Source organism: Mesoplodon bidens (genome assembly GCF_964165515.1).
Source record: "Mesoplodon bidens genome assembly, chromosome: 10".
Lineage (NCBI taxonomy): Eukaryota > Metazoa > Chordata > Mammalia > Artiodactyla > Ziphiidae > Mesoplodon > Mesoplodon bidens.
In genome coordinates, this window is record NC_138172.1 from 101,411,531 (window position 1) to 101,427,763 (window position 16,233).

General features: G+C 44.3%; 1 protein-coding gene across 1 annotated transcript in view; it reads left to right on the plus strand.

Moving 5' to 3' along the window:
• The first annotated feature begins 906 nt into the window (after positions 1-906).
• F13A1 (coagulation factor XIII A chain) overlaps positions 907-16,233 on the plus strand; it is a 141,111-nt gene continuing 125,784 nt past the window's right edge. Inside the window, exons 1-3 of the mRNA XM_081245387.1 lie at positions 907-954; positions 2,844-2,991; positions 10,871-11,059. Coding sequence (XP_081101513.1) covers positions 2,862-2,991; positions 10,871-11,059 — 319 coding nt within the window. The 5' untranslated portion in view covers positions 907-954; positions 2,844-2,861. The remainder of the gene's footprint in view (positions 955-2,843; positions 2,992-10,870; positions 11,060-16,233) is intronic.

Here is a 16,233-nt window from a genome sequence, read left to right on the forward strand (position 1 = left end):
TGGGTAAGTTTGCAGGCGAGTGCATAGATCTGGTAGCAAAAAACAGAGAATTCTTAAACAGTGGCATCTTTTTTTTTTCCTAGTAAATTAGATCAAGTGACAGGGTCAGAAATACGAAGACAGTAAAGAAGGTTAGAAATAGACACGACTGGAAATAGGAGTCTATAGAGATATAAAGACTCAGAGGAAAAGAAAATATGGAACATTTTAGAAGGACATTTTTCTTTTCTTTTTCTTCCATTATTTGAAAAGAAACCAAAATGGTTTTCAGAAAAAAAAATGTCATTTTCTAATTTTTGTAACACTCTTAAAGGTATTTACTTATCTTCCCTCCAGCTGGGCATCCCCCCACCCCGGCAGGAAATCTTGTGGTTAGGTGGTGGCGAGCCTCTGTGGATGGTTCAGGAATGTAGCCCATGCCCCTCAGCTTTATTTACCCAAGAAGGACAAGTTCCTTGCTGTGCATGGTCACAGCTGTCTGTGACTTGTCTGTAGGAGGGCAGACCCTCCCTCCTGCCAAGCCGCACCAGCCACCCTCGGAATCCTGGAGGGCGAAAACGTTCCCTTGTGAAGGAAGACCCCTCCTTCCCAGACTTCTGACCAAAGTGGGTGAGGGGAAGGGGGCGGAGTCTGCCAGGCACTGCGGGGCACTCTGCCCGGTGCTCCCAGCCACCAGGTTGGAAACTGGGAGAAAGGGGGGCCGGTGTGGGGGTCATGCCAGAATAACAGCAGCATGGCTGGGGTAACTAGCAAGTCCCAGAGACAGCTGCTTCTCCAGCTTTCAAGAAGGGGGAGGAGAAAACGCTGCGAGATCGGGGGAGGAAGCGGGGGGGGGCCCTTAGGAAGTTATTTAAGAGCTAACTTTCCTGTCCTTTAGCCTGTGTCCTTTGGAGGGAGTACTCCAGAGACGCCCAGAGCCAGCCTGCGCTGGGACACCTCGGCAGGGGACCGCAGGTAAGCAGCCGCCCCTTCTGCCGGGGCATCCCGCAGCCCTGCGTCCACCTCCTGCCCCTGGGTTTCCGGGCCGATCCGTCAGTTGGTGCCCGCAGTGCAGGGGAGAGGGAATCGGAAGCAGCCCCAGCGGTCCAGTGCCGTTCTTCGCCCCTTACTCCGCATCTACCCAGCCCCACTTCCGAGCGGGCCTTCTCTCAGGCATCCCACGAAGCCTCCCTAAAGGCGCTGCTGCCTGAAAAGGGCCACAAAGGGGCAACTGGGGTGCTCCCCCAAAGGACAGCCCCACCCCTTTCTTCAGGGGAGCGGACTATGGAGAGAGGATGCAGAAGGTTGCAGAGGGGGGCAGGCAGGGCCAGGTAAGAACACCTGCTTGGCTGGCGCTGCGAGTGGTCCAGCTCCGCTCTCCATGGCTGGCACCCCATCCCCGCAGCCGCAGGGAGCCGCACTGGAGCCCCTGCCCCAGCCCAGACCTGACAAGGAGGCGGCGCTTCTGCCCACCTGCGCTCACCCAGCCTGGCCTGCACCCGGGGAGCACCTGGGGCGCCCCAGTCTCTGCTTTAATGGTTCTCTCTCCCAACGGGCTACCGCACTGCTCTGCACTGGTCTGTCCAAATATTCCCCTCCGCTAGCAACCCTGCAGCCCACCGCGGCCATTCCCCACCAGAGGAAGGCTTTTTCCTGCTTTTTCTCTATCCCTAACCCTTCTCTCTCTCCTCCCCCCACCCCTTAACCCACTAGAGCCTGTAAATCTGACCGCAGGTATTTCTGGATACCCACTCAGACTTCACACTTCCAAACGCTACTGTCTGCTTCCAAGCCCCAGTGCCTTTGGAAGCGGCTCCAGCTGTGCTGCCTTTTTGCTCCACATGTTTCTGGGACAGTCTGCTCCCCTCGCCTCGGTAAGGGCTACTCCTCCTCTTCTGAGGGTGCGGAAAACAGCCGAATAAGCAGAGTCGTGACTGGGTGATCCAGGTGATCAAGAGGAAAGCTTCACTGGGGCCAGAAACAAGGTGTCCCTTCATTTGGTCTGTTGGTCAACAGGACCCCGACAGGAGGTGTGGTGATTAAACTGGTTGTTTGTCCACACAAACTCCAAAGGAGGGGAAGCAGGCTTGGAGCAAGGGCAGTGTTAGCCGACCCAGTAAGTTTAGCGAGCGGGCTGCTTATAGCCCTATTTACTATTGCAGTGGCCTCCGCCTCACCTACCCAAAATCTCCCCTCCCTTGTCCCGCTTCCTGTGGTCCTGACTCCAAAGCAGTGACCACCTTCTCACACCCTACGAGTGAGTTCACTTAAGAATCTTGTTGGGCTCATCCGTACCCCCACCCCTAGACTGGAAGCTTTCAAGGCAAGCATCCTTCTGTTTTGTTCTCCGATGTACCCCAAGTACCCAGAACGCATAGGGGGGCCCTCGATACATATTGGCTGAATTAACTTGCAGACGTGAATGCTTGAAAGGATGCCACTGATCTGGATATGGGTGTATGAGTTTATTCTTATAGTGATGTAGGCCTCATACGTCTATATAAAATGGGCAGAGGTACATGCATGGGATAGCAAACGTTTCTTTCAAGAGATTGCCTTTAGGGGGAATGAGAAAAAGACCCTGCTTTCCAAAATCTTTTACATTTTTCATTTCTTCAAATAAGGCTTCTTTCTTCTGCTTCCCATATGTTTTGACAAACACGAAATCTCCCCGAGATCCTTGGGGAGCTGTACTCCATCATTCGACTCATCCTGCCTGCCACATCTCAGGGTTCATTTATGCGAAACTCACAATGTGCTGCTCAAGAGCCGTCACAGACAGACGTGTCTCCCTGGTTTTGAGTCCTTATCACAACTGCAACTGGCTTCACTTTCCTTTCCGTGCCTCCTTTTCTCCCCCCAAGGAGCCTGTGAGACTGAGAATGTCGGAGTCCTCGGAGGCCACCTTTGGAGGCAGGAGAGCTATTCCCCCCAACACTTCCAACGCATCAGAGAATGATCCCCCCACCATGGAGCTTCAGGGCCTGGTGCCCCGGGGCTTCAACCTACAAGGTACAGTCACCTCCTGGGCCGCCACGGCCTACCCTCCCCGCGGGTGCTGGCTCAGCACCCTCTGTCTCCACTGAACTCCCACAAAAACTGGTCCCCTGCCCGTCTCTGGTTTTAAAGAAAAGCCTCCCAAACCCTCTTTTGAGGAGTAAAAGCACCAAAGACCAGGAGTCTTGTCCCAGTTCTGCCACTTAATGGCTTTGTAACCTAAGGAAGTCACCTCTGCGAAACAAGGGCATTAGCTGAGTCTTCTGCCAGCCCTGCTGTTTTGTTTTTAAGAATGTTCTCTAGCTGGAAGTTTCCACTTCCAAAACACTGTGGCTTTTGTGATTGTCTAGCTCACACCTCCTTCCTGCCCCGTCCCCGCATCCATCGCTGTGAATCTCAGAGCTGGTGAGACATGCTGGACCCTGATGGTAATGGAGGTGGAAGCCCTCTGCTTCTCTCCAGGGCAGGCTGGGGGGCAGGTGGGGCGAGCTGCTTCCCCTGCTCTCGCCTCCGCCCATCCGGAGGGACCTGCTCTGGGAGCAGCCGCCAGCCCACTGACCTCCACTCAGCCCTGTCAGATGTGACAGGGCCCAGGTACCAGCAGTGGCTTGGTGACACAGACACCGTTCCCTTGGGCCATGGCAGGGACATTCAGACTCAGGTCCCTGAATGGCGTCCAGCGGGGAGCACATTTTGTCAGTTGCACACAGGCACCCAAACCCACTTTTGCTCCTGAGGGGCTCTGTGTATGCTTCCACTGGGGGGTAAACACCCACTTGTAGGGGTAGGTGCCCACGATCACCCTGTGGTGTGTGGTTAATCTGCCTTGCCCGAAAGAGACCAAGAGGTTGAAAGCAAAGGGAAAGGACAACGTTGATTACGAACAAACCCAGAAAGTCAGAGAACAGCCTGGGTCTGGTGGGCAAGTTTGATTGTGTTAGTATCATGTCTGGACGGTGTGATATCCAATTGTGAAGACAGAGAGATATCCAGTGCCAGCCGTGGAGTACCATCCAAACTGGGAGCAGGGGGCTCACGGGACTGAGGGGCACCTTTGGTTGAGTCAAGGGGCCAAGACAAGGTGTGAACTTGGAGTTCTGAGCTCTCTTCCTACTAGCTGCTGCACCCTCTAAAACGCCACCATTAGAACCACAGAAATGAGTTTTAAAGGACTTGCTAGTCAACTCATCTAAATCCCCATGTTATAGGTTGAGAAACGGAAACCAAAGTAAGCACTTGGTGTTCACTCCTTCACTGCTCAGTCTAGGAGTCTTCCTTCCTCCCTCCCTCCCTCTTTTCTTTCTTTTGAAATGCAAATAAAATTGGAAAGTGTACAGATGTCAAATTACCAAGCAAGTTATCTTGGTGTATTCAGTTTTCTAGCAAAATTCCCCTCTGGCAGAGAAGACTCTAGGACCCAGGAGAGGGGGGCAAAGTTCTGGAAGAAGTTGGGGGGGGGGAGTAGAAAGAGAAAGGGGCACAGGAGAAATGGGAGGCACCACTGAGGCAGTGAGGTGTAGCAAAGTGTCCCCTGGTCCAGGACTCAAAAGACCCTGGGTCCTGTCCCACATCTGCCACTTGCTCACCCTGGGACCCCTGGCAAGTCATGTAAGTGTTCTGAGCCTCAGTTTCCCCACCAGCAAAATGGGAGCAATACCTACGTCACAGGTGCCGTGAGGATCAAATGACCAGTGGCTGTGAGAATACCCAATCAATACATGCTCATTGATTCAGAATGTGCAGATTATCATACCTCTGCAAGGTCAGGAGCCCACCCAAGGGAACCTTGATTCTAAGGGGAATATGTGCAGCCTGTAGCCCCCGTAGAATTAAAATGGACCAACATGTTGCCAGTAAGAAAACTGCCAAAGAACTTGAGCAGGTAGGTCAATTTTTTAAAATCTGGGAATACTGGTTTTTTGGTTACTTATTTTTGGAGGCAGGGGTGGGGAATTAGTTTGAACTGAATTATTTTGAAAGATCAGTCATTATTTGCTTGGCAGTCGTATGTGTCCACAATCCAAGTGACATTCTGGGGTACTTAACACAGGTCCTGGCATAGGAGTGTGTGTCCAGTGAAAAATCAATCCCTTGAGAAATTAATGACTCATCAGCCCTAGAGTCATTGTAACCTTATTATTATTAACAGGTTCCAGGTTTCAGAAACACGCATCCATTTAGTAGTTCTCATACAGATGAGCTACGTGCTACATGCTCTGAAGATAGGACCTCTGAGCCCAGGAAGTATCGCAGTAAGTCCCAGATGAGTAGAACAGAAGAAAAAGAGCACTGTCTTGATCAAGGAGGTCCATTTCCCAGTTTTCCTTCACATTTCAAATCTCTGTTTGATTGTACTAAAAGTGGGTGTCCTGGGACTAAGTCTTGTCAAGTTGTCCCCAAGTCCCTGCTAAGACCTAAGCACGTGGGTTTAAGTGCCATCTTCTTGCAGTTTCCTCAGTGGCCACTAGGGGAGGGCTTGTACCTCCCTGATCTCGTCTGAGGCTGACTGCTTCCAGGATAACAAAGCCCTAAGACAAACTCTCCACATTTGTTTCATGGAAGCTTTCCCAAGTGTCCCTTTAGCATGCTACTCTTGTGAAATTGACTGAGAAGGGCAGAGAGGCAAGAGAGGGAAAATGCCAGATTTTCCCCTTTGAATAGTCTTGTGGCAATCGACGTATATAATATATATTGCGTGTGTGTGATACCTTTAATTCACAACTTCAGTGAATATTTGGTTTAGAATTATTTGTGCCTGTACTTCAAAATGTACAAAGGTACATAAGGCTCCTCCCATGTGGCAGCAGGATATTTAAGAAACACTGAGCTATTTGAGGTGACAGTGGGACCCCAGAGATGGGACCAGCCAGTCCCTGGAGGTGTTTGATGTCCTCCTGTGTTTTTAGGGATCCTAATGCCCCCTTTGAACTCAACTGTAGCCGAGAAAAATATCTGAACATCCCCTCGGATTGTTTGCATTTGCATCCACTTCTAATGTTTTGCATGCTCATTTGGTGTTTCTGAAAATCTCTCTAGAGCCTTCCTGGTCTCGAAGGTTATTTTAGCCGGAGACGTTCCGGAAGATAACCTTATATTCTTGGGCTGGTTTGACTCTGTGCTATTAACAGTAGGTGATCAATTTGCAGTAGTAATTATAATACTCATTTGGCAGGTCTAATGCAATTTGAATTCAAACTGGAAAGCAAGCTAGATCTATAAAAAAATCACATGCAAGTGGGATCTAGTATTTTTCAGGGTAATGGGGTCTGTGCCTTTCTGATCGCCTCCTCCCTCCCATGACTCCAGGTGAGAACGAAATCAACTAACTGACTAGTTAGTCATCCATCTCGCCTTTGTGCAGAGTAAACCTCTCTGGATTCGAGGTTACTGAAAGAATAAAAAAGGCCTCCAATGTATGATTAAGAAACGATGTTGTATAGAACCAGTTCACACTTTCCACTTGATTTGGGGGAAAATGTTTAATGATTGTGTCAGGAACGATACCAATCTCTCTCTGGGGACACAAAAATGAACGAGTCAATACCTGGCCTCAAGCAACTGTCCACCTAGTAGATGAAACAAACAAATAAAAGGAATGACCAGTGGTGTCGGTAGAGTGGGAAAGAAGGCGAGGAAGGTTTCGTAAGTACAGGACACCCGAGTTACGTCTTAGACGATGGGTAGGAGTGCTCCGGGCAGACAAGTGCCTGGAAGGGCATTTCTAGCAGAGAGCACAGTGTATGTCAAGTAGTGAGGACAAGAGAGGGGAGATGAGCCTGAGAAAAGTAAGCAGGGATCACATCATAACAGGCCTGGAAGACCTTACCTTTCCTCCTGCAGATACAGGGGACTTGCAAAGGATTCTAAATAGCAAATGACATAATCAGAATTATGTTTATAAAAATAATGATGATAGTGAGGAGAAAATGGAGAGAAGGAGACACATTTGGAGGCTGTTGGGATACTTCAGGCTAGAGGAGAAATAGACCAATAGAGAAATAGAAATAGAAACATAGAGGGATTTTAGTCCCTGGAGAAGGTGTTAGACTCATTTCTCTCATTCTAGCTTCTGCTGAGCATTTCTTATACAGAGTACAGGACATTTTAATAGCAACAGTTGAAAACAATAAGCTGTTTAAGAAAATGTTTTTAATGATTCAAATTAATGATAGTTTAAAATTCTGCATGTCCAAAAGGAATATGAGAAAGGAAACTTCACCCTGTTGTTTTCACAATAAACAGACCTACCTCCTCATGAACAGTATTTACACCTATAGTTTGGTGATAATATTACCAAAGATTGCATGGAGATCTCAGTTCACTAGGGAATTCCTAGGATACGAACCTAAACATTTAACTTATTTAAAGGTGCCATCTGTGGCAGGTATAATCATTCTCTGAAGAATATCTTTACCACCTAAGGTGAAAATAATCCACTTTTAATCCACTTTTTTCATATTAGGGGAAGGGTAGGAAGACAGGGAGGCAGCTGGCTCATGAGGAGAGATTATTTTCTTTAGCAGTCCATTTTCTGATGTTTTGGAATTAAGCTAAATTGCGTTAGGTAAACTTTTGAAAGCTGTCACTTTGAAAGAGCAAGCTGCCAAGTTTCCAGCTACAATATCTCTCTCAAAACCAAAGGAAAAAAAAAAAAAAGGTAGCTTAGCAATGAACTGTTCTGTTCTGTTCTGTTCTGCCAGGAACTGGGCTTGGACAGGGAGAAGCAAATTCCTTTCCTGTTTGTGGCGAATGGAGCCTGGGTGATGAGAAGGCTCTTTCAACCTAAACTACGTCTTGTTAAGCCAGTAAACGAAGCAGAAATCAATATTCCAGCTTAATAAATGTTAACTGAGTGCCTGCTACGTGGGAAGGAGCAATGGACAAGAAAAAGAACTATGATATTTTTATGCCTATGACCATATCTTATGACATCATCTGTAGAGAGTCCTGAGATATATATATAATACCTGAGATTACCAGGTATTATAAGAACCATATTTGGTGGTGCCCTAATCAACATCTATATCCATGTCTTGAATGGCATCATAAAACAGCGCACTTATGAAATTCCTGGAGGACAGGAAATTAGGGAGGATGTTAATATAGTGAATATATACTTAGCGTCTAAAGTTATCTTAAGAATTCAGAACAGTTAACCAAATACAATAGGATGAAACTTAATGTGAATACATGTAAGACCTTAAAACTGAGCTAAAAAGAAAAAAACAGTTGCACTGATAGAAATGGCTGAATAACAACATGAGAAAATGACTTATAGGGGTCTGGACTGAGTTTTAATCCACTACTGGTAGAAGTGACATCAGAATGTATTTTTAAGCATTTTGCTTCATCAGATGCTTAATGTAAATCAACCATAAGAGTATTCAAAACACTAATGGTATCTTGGACTGAAATCATAGAAATATACTATTTATTTTGAAAGATGCAGTGGTCTCATTGGTTTTCATTGGAAAAACCATAACCAGAGTAATGTACTTAATTCTAGGAAAAACGCTATAAGAGAGAAATTCATAAAATGGAATATGTATATTTCAGAACACAGTAATGGGTAGAAGGTCTGGAAATAATTTCTTAAAGAACAGTTGAAGATATGGAGACTGTTTTACTCAGAGAAACCCTAACGATAGTCTTTATATACCAAAAGAGTGCCAGATGAAATGAATAGAACATGTTCTATATTTACGCAGAAGTTGGAACCAGGATCTATGGTTAGAAAAATTACAGGGAAGAAGAAGTCAGTTCATCTTATAAGGATTTTTCAAATAATTGGGTGGTTTAAAAATGGCCTGTTTGCTTTATAAGATAGTGGGTTCCCTGTTCAGATGGAGGCTAAAAGCCTAAGCATTAGGATTTTCATGGAGATGTTTCGTGCAATACATAGCAGGTCTACCAGGTGGTCCAGAAAGTACCTTTGCCCTCTGAGATTCTGTGAGGGTGCAGTATCAGTATATTCCATTGGTGCTGATGAGTGGAGAGCTGATTAAACCCTTTTCTGAGGGATGAGGTTTTTAGACGTTTTAAAAAAATAAAACAAAGCATTATTAAAAGTCATGGCTCTAAGAAAGAGGGCCAGATGAGTTGATTACAAAGGCTCTTCTCAGTTGGGACGTTTATGATTCTCCAGCTCTTTCTGAAGCTGGTTTAGCACTGGGGATTGTGACCTTAATAAGACCAGAGAACTTAGGAGGAAGGCAGCTTGGAAGAGAGAGCTATAGAAATACACGTCTTCACATCACAGCCTAATGGAAGGAAACGGCCCTTCAGGGGACCATGTACCACAGGGTTCTGAGAGGAAGCAAAAATAAAATTGCATCTTGCACTTTCTGTTTGCTATAATGTTGCAGTCAGAATAGTCCGTTGAGCACCATGTAAAATATAAAGTGGCTCCATCACAGTTCCTAGTCAGCAAGCTCAAAGGAAGCCTCTGGTCCCACTATGCACCAGGCATAGAGTCAGACCCATTGAACTGTTAGGTCATTGAATCTTTGTAGAAATTCTCAAGATATTAGGATCTTCATTTTGAAGGTGAGAAAACTCAGCTTCTGAGAGGCAACATCCCTTACCTAAGTAATTATGAGAGCTGAGATTCAAACTCAGGATTACCTGGACTTTGAATTCATCAAGGGTGTTGCAGGGACTCCTAGACTTTAGACCTATAGAGTACCTCAATGAACCCAATTTCTCCATTTTGCCTATGAGAAAAAATGAGGCCAGAGAACACCAGGGGTCCTGCACAGGATTCCTGTGTAAAACCAGAGGAAATCACTGAGTCTTTCAGGGTGAAGCCCCAGCTCTCTATGTACACTGAGTCCACAGCCACGAGGACAAACCATGCAACAGTCAAGGTCAGGAAAAGGGAGGGAAGGCAAGAGGTCAGTGCACACCCACCACCTCGCCCAGCTTTCTCTCTCCAGTGCCCCTTTAGAACTCCAAATGCATACCCAGAGCTCTGTCTTTAGACTAGATCTTCTAAACTGCAGTGTAGACGGGTAGTTAGAGTTACCTTCACATTCAGTGATCATTTTCAGAGGGAATGGGAAAAAAGCAAGAGGAGATCTAACTTTTATCCGGTGCTATCATGTGTCAGGTAAATATATAACTGACATTTACACTCCCGATTCAAAAAATCAGAGGAAAAGCCTGTAGATTTCGGCGTCACACCAGGGTTTGCTTCCAGATTGGTTGTTTAGTAGCCAGGGAAATTAAGTCTTGTTTCAGCATGTGCAAAGTGGAAACAATCCTACCTACCCCATAGGAATGCTGGTATCCTTCCTCCATGCCTGTTCCCTCTGTTTCCTGCCTTTGAAGGACAAGATCTACTTTTAGAATTAAAGAAGGGGGCTGTGGGTTGACCTTTCCTGAAGTAAGAGGAGAATTTTGGACTGATGATCAATTTTGTCCTTAGAACATCCCTTGCAGGCTTTGTCAGATTTGATTCCTCCCTTTTTAAAGCTAAGAAAATTGAAGTGGTAGTCCCTGCTTATCCCAACGTGTGGAAGCTGTAGTCACCGTGGGAAGCACCTGACATAACGAAAACCAACATGAGGCTCGGAAGTGAAGCCTTGAACTCAGGTGCTAGTTCCTCTGTATCTAGACCTATTGATAGGCATTATCAGCACAGCTTTATTATCCCAAAGTGAGTGCCATGTGGTCTGAGATGAGATCAGAAGGGGAGAAAGCTTTTAAAAAAATCTTCTTTGAAAACAAGGATGTCACAAGAGACTGGCTCCCAAATCTACCAGCCCCCTGTATAGAGTTTTATCTAATAAACCTTACTACCTTGCGTCTTCAGGAAAAATAGTCTTGTTTTTCGAGTTTGTGTTTAAACCAAAGTTACTCAATGGTTTCTCTTGATTGTTTTCTTTGTGTATAGACTACCTTAATGTTACGGATGTTCACCTGTTCAAGGAGAGGTGGGACAGCAACAAAGTGGATCACCACACTGACAAATACAACAACAACAAGCTGATTGTACGTAGAGGACAGTCTTTCTACATCCAGATCGACTTCAATCGTCCCTATAACCCTAGAAGGGACCTCTTCAGGGTGGAATATGTCATTGGTGAGTGCCATGTGCAAGCCCTATTCATGACAGTCATGATACCATGGGTCATAATGGAGGAAGGGTAAGGTATAGTTGTGTTATTTCCTGGAATCATACTTTAACAGTTGGCTGGAGCTGGGATTACATCCAACCCCTGGACCACTCTGTACTCTAAGGTGGGTCTGATACAATGCCGAGCATCAACATATTATTTGCCTAATCAGGCAAAAATCTGGTATAAGTCAAAGTGAATACAATTGGCATAAAATGTTAATGTGTACGTAGAGAAAAGCATACATGGCTGATATATGTGTAATTTAATAAGGTTTTTAGAAAGCAATTTGGTATATCTGTTAATATTAGAAATACATATGAGCTTTGACCTAGCAATTCCAGTCTTAAAAATCTATACCAATGATATCTAAAATCTTAAAATCCACTTTTTAAAAGTGGGTATTATTTACTGCAGCATTGTGTATGGTGACAAATAAAACCCTAAAAGTAAACAACTCTCAATAGTGGAATGGTTGAAAGTACTGTGATATATTCACATAATGGATTGTGAATTTGACCCATGCCAGATGACTTTAAGAGAGGTAGTGAGTGAGAAAACAAAATGTAGAAGGGTATACATAAGATCTTCTATACATGTGTGTGTAAATGTACATGTGCATGGATCACTACTGTGAGTTCAGAAAAGAATATGAAGCACACACACTGGTGTTGATATGGGTTCCATATTGGAAATACTGCCAAAATAAAGGCAAGAGAAGCAAAAGGAAAGGGAACCAAGCAAGAAAGGGAGAAAAAAAAGTGACCATGATATGATTATATGGAGGCATCTATGTAAAATCATTGACCTGTGGGAATAAATATAAAGAAATTAAATGTAATAAAATTAAAACTAAAAATACTTCCTTGGGGAAAAAATCTATGGCCACTGATCACTTGAGGAACATGGTTTGTGCTTACTTGAATTTACAATGCAATTTATATATAAATGTGGGAAAATTGGTTGAAGACAGAATAGAAGGGGGAGAGGAGAAAAGAGATCCTTGAGTCAGAATAAACAACATCAGTGCAGTGCTTGGGTTCTACATAGAATTGTTTGTTATCCCAGTTGTGTGAAAAGAAAAGGGAAAACAAAATTACTGTTCCTGTGTGTTAGGCAAAGTGAAATAACTCCAATTTAATTTAGGGAGCAGACTCTTATTGTTAATATTTTTAAATAATGGGTACTTCAGGCGAGAGAAGAATCCACAGATAATTTTTTAACAATATTTTAAAATATGATGAAAACTTATTTTATTTCTTTCCCTAAGTTCATTTATCTTTCTTTTGTATATATGTGTGTGCGTGTACATGCTTGTTTGGACTAGATATGATTAAAATGTCCTTGACACATTTTTAGTAAAAGGATCACTCCATGCATGTCAGTAAATACCCATAGTTTTGTTCCAACTTAATGGGAATTTTTACCTTCACCTTTATAGCCAAATATTTCGGGCAGTGAGAAGAGGACAGGGAAGCTTTGTCCCTGAACTGGACTTGTCTGAGGTCTCAGATCTTCTCCCACACCCTTTCATAAAATAACTATAATAATGAAAGTCTTAGGAAGAATAAGATGAAAGTCTTAGATTGGGTTTCCAGGAAACAAACTCTGAGAAGGAGATTTGTGTGGAACGAGTTTACTGAGGAGCACTCTCGGGGTCAACATCAGTGTGGGAGTGAAGGGATCAGTGTTGGGCAGAGAGTGGGGCTGAACTCCAATGAGCAAATGCTTCAGTGGATCCCATGGTGAGCTCTGGAGCTGGATTGTATCTTTAGAGTTGTCCAGTCTTGGGGCAAGGGCATGGGTCATTTACACTCTAGCATTGACAGTCATTGGCTACAAGCTACCCCTAGGGAGGGAAAAATTAGTGTAGTTGGGTCTCCATGGCTGAGGGTAAACCCATGAGAGCAGCTCAATGAGAGCTGTGAACCACCAGCACTCCCAGCATCGGGGCAAGGATGCCTCTGTCCTAAACACAAAAGGTCTGGATAGCAGACCACAGAATCCACTACAGCAAGCATTTAAAGTCTTCTCTTTTTATAAAAAGACATAGTACTACTTTTGTTCCTTCAGCAAAAAGGTGGGGGAGGAGAAGCATAGCAAATTTGCCTTTGAGATAAAAAATCTATGTATTTTTAAAAACAGCATATCTCATAAAACTCAACGTCAAACCGCCCCCCCCCACAATCCAATCAAAAATGGCAGAAGACTTGAATAGCCATTTTTCCAAAGAAGGTATACAGATGGCCAACAGGTACATGAAAAGATGCTCAACATCCCTAGTTACTAGAGATATGCAAATCAAAACCACAATGAGGTATTATATCACACCTGTCAGAATGGCTAACATCAAAAATCTACAAATAACAAATGTTGAAGGGGATGTGGAGAAAAGGAAGCCCTCCTACACTGTTGGTGAGAGTGTAAATTGGTATAGCCACTATGGAAAATAGTACGGAGCTTCCTTAGAAAAAAAAAAAAAAACTAAAAATAGAACTACCATGTGATCCAGCAATTCCACTCCTGAGTATATATCTTTAAAGAACCCCAAAGCACTAATTTGCAAATATAAACACACCCCAGCACTCATAGCAGGACTGTTTACAATAGCTAAGACATGGAAGCAACCCAAATGCCCATCAACGGATGATTGGATTAAGAAGATGTGGTATGTACAAACAATGGAATATTAGCCATAAAACAATGAAATACTACCATTTGCGGCTACATGGGTGGACCTAGAGAATATTATGCTAATGAAATAAATCAGACAGAGAAAGCCAAATACTATATGATATCATTTATATGTAGAATCTAAAAAATAATACAAATGAATGTATATACAAAACAGAAACAGACTCACGGACATAGGAAAAAACTTGTGGTTACCAAAAGGGAGAAAGAAGGGGGAAGAGACAAACCACGGGTATGGGATTAACAGATACAAATTACTATATATAAAATAGATAAGCAAACAAGGTCCTACTGTATAGCAGAGGGAATTATACCCATTATCATGTAATAACATTTAATGGAGTATAATCTGCAAAAATACTGAATCACTATGCTGTACACCTGAAACTAACACAATATTGTAGATCGACTCCACTTCAATCTTCAAAAAACGTAATTGCTCTAATGAGAAGAGGTAACTGTCGAATGTGAACTGGAAATGAAATTCAGTGCAAATGTTTGGATATGTGGGTGTACCTCAGTTTCAAGAAACCTAGAATGTGAAAAAGTGATTTAAAAAACAGAAAAGAGAATACTTTGTAAAAAAATAAAGGACACATAAAAGTCTCTTCAAATATTTATTTTAGGGTGTTTATAACACAGTTAGATTTATCAACAAAGGCCAATTTACGCACCACTTTTAAAGACTGTAGCTATTGAATAGAGAGACCTATCGTCATATTAAAAATATGGAGAAAATAACCACACTTATTTGCTTCCAGTCTGCATTTCTTTGTTATTGTTCTTTTGTCTTTCCCTGTGACTTTATATAAGATGAGCTGGGATGTCTTAATACCCTAGAGTTTTCTTCTGTGGGTGTCCTCAGAACCTAGGGTCATGGGACTTATTTATATGTGATTCTGCCTTCAAATCAAGCTTCTTCCTTTTTAAATATTTAAGTAAATAGCCTCTCGGGTGGTCCCAGATTTAACCATCGTACACTGGGTTCTCGGAGCAGAGAATGTGAACAGGCAGCTACTTACTGGCTTTCCTCTGCCAGGGCCTCACTAGCTTGTGCTGCAGACGCTCTCAGCGCTTTGATAACTGCGTTCATTAGTTGCTGGCCATGCACCGCCCTCTCTGTGAGTTATGTGGGAGGTGTTAATGAACTTGAGGAGGTGGGTGTGACTGGAAAACGTGCCTGGTCATCTGTGGGGCCTTTTCTCTCTTTCCACCCCTGAGCCTGCAGCCATGACAAATCATGGAAGGCATGGGGTAGAGTGTTGATTACAGGTTTCCTTAACCCGTAGCTGGGGCTGTGAGAACCTAGGAACAACTTGTGGTGTTAATTTGCTGTTACTTTAGCATGGGCTCCCTACTGGTGTGATACTTCTTTGAGGTAGAGTCATTCCAAGGACAGGATTTGCAGCTATCTTCCTTGCCAGCCCTCCCCGCTCAAACCAACAGACTTCCCCTACCCAGTGAGCCCTCCAGAGTGGCTGCAGCGTTCTTGGGCAAGTTCCTTTCTCCCTGGAGTCCCATTGCGGGAGCACAGGGATGTTGAGGCCAGCACCTCAGACATTCTCTTGACCTTTTTCCTCAGTCCCTCAATGGCTCCCAGAGTGCCAGGTTCATATTTCTGGGTACCTCAGAAAGAAGAGGGGAAGGATGGTATCAGCAAAGCCTGCCCCTCTCATCAGAAGAGCAAAGTCTTCCCAGAAGCCCCAGCAAACTATTGATGTCTCATTTGTTACCCTTACCTGTAAGAGGAGCTGTGAACGTAGTTCGTTTTTCCAGTCTCTTCAGAGAGGGACAAGGGGAGCTAAGCATGGATGCTGGTAGACACCCAGTGGTGTGTGCTAGAAGTCCCTTCCAGCTGTGCAAACCTGGGAGTCCAAAAGTGCAGCCTTTTCTGAGCACAATGATGGAGGTCATTCATGGGTACAGTCATCACATGGCCAAGCATTAATAGGACCGCATCAACTGCATATATTCTGCATTATTAACCCCATTAAAACACTGAAATGGCCTCAAGACATCAATATTTCTATTTCACCTATCTCTTGAGTAGTGTTTATCTAAAGCCAGCTGGGGTGTCAGACTGCTGTGTATTCAGGATAGGAGTGACATGAACGATTCTTATTTAGAGGGCTTGAGACTGGAGAGAAGGTGCTCAAAGGAGAGAGGGTGAGAGCCTGGATTCAGGCAGTGGTTGTAGAGATGGAGAGGAGAGGTGGGATTTGAGAAATGTTTAGGAGAGAAAACTCTACTGGACTTGTGATTGGTGGTCTTCATGGAGTTACTGGGAGGATAGTCAGCTACAGCTCCCAGGTTGCTGGCTTGTGTGCTGCTGCTGATAGGTGCTAGCACTCCCAGACGAGATGAGGAATGGAGGGAATTCAGGAGAGAAAAACTGAGTGTGGGAAGTGATAATGATGCTAATGGCTCCCATTGATAATTCACTTAC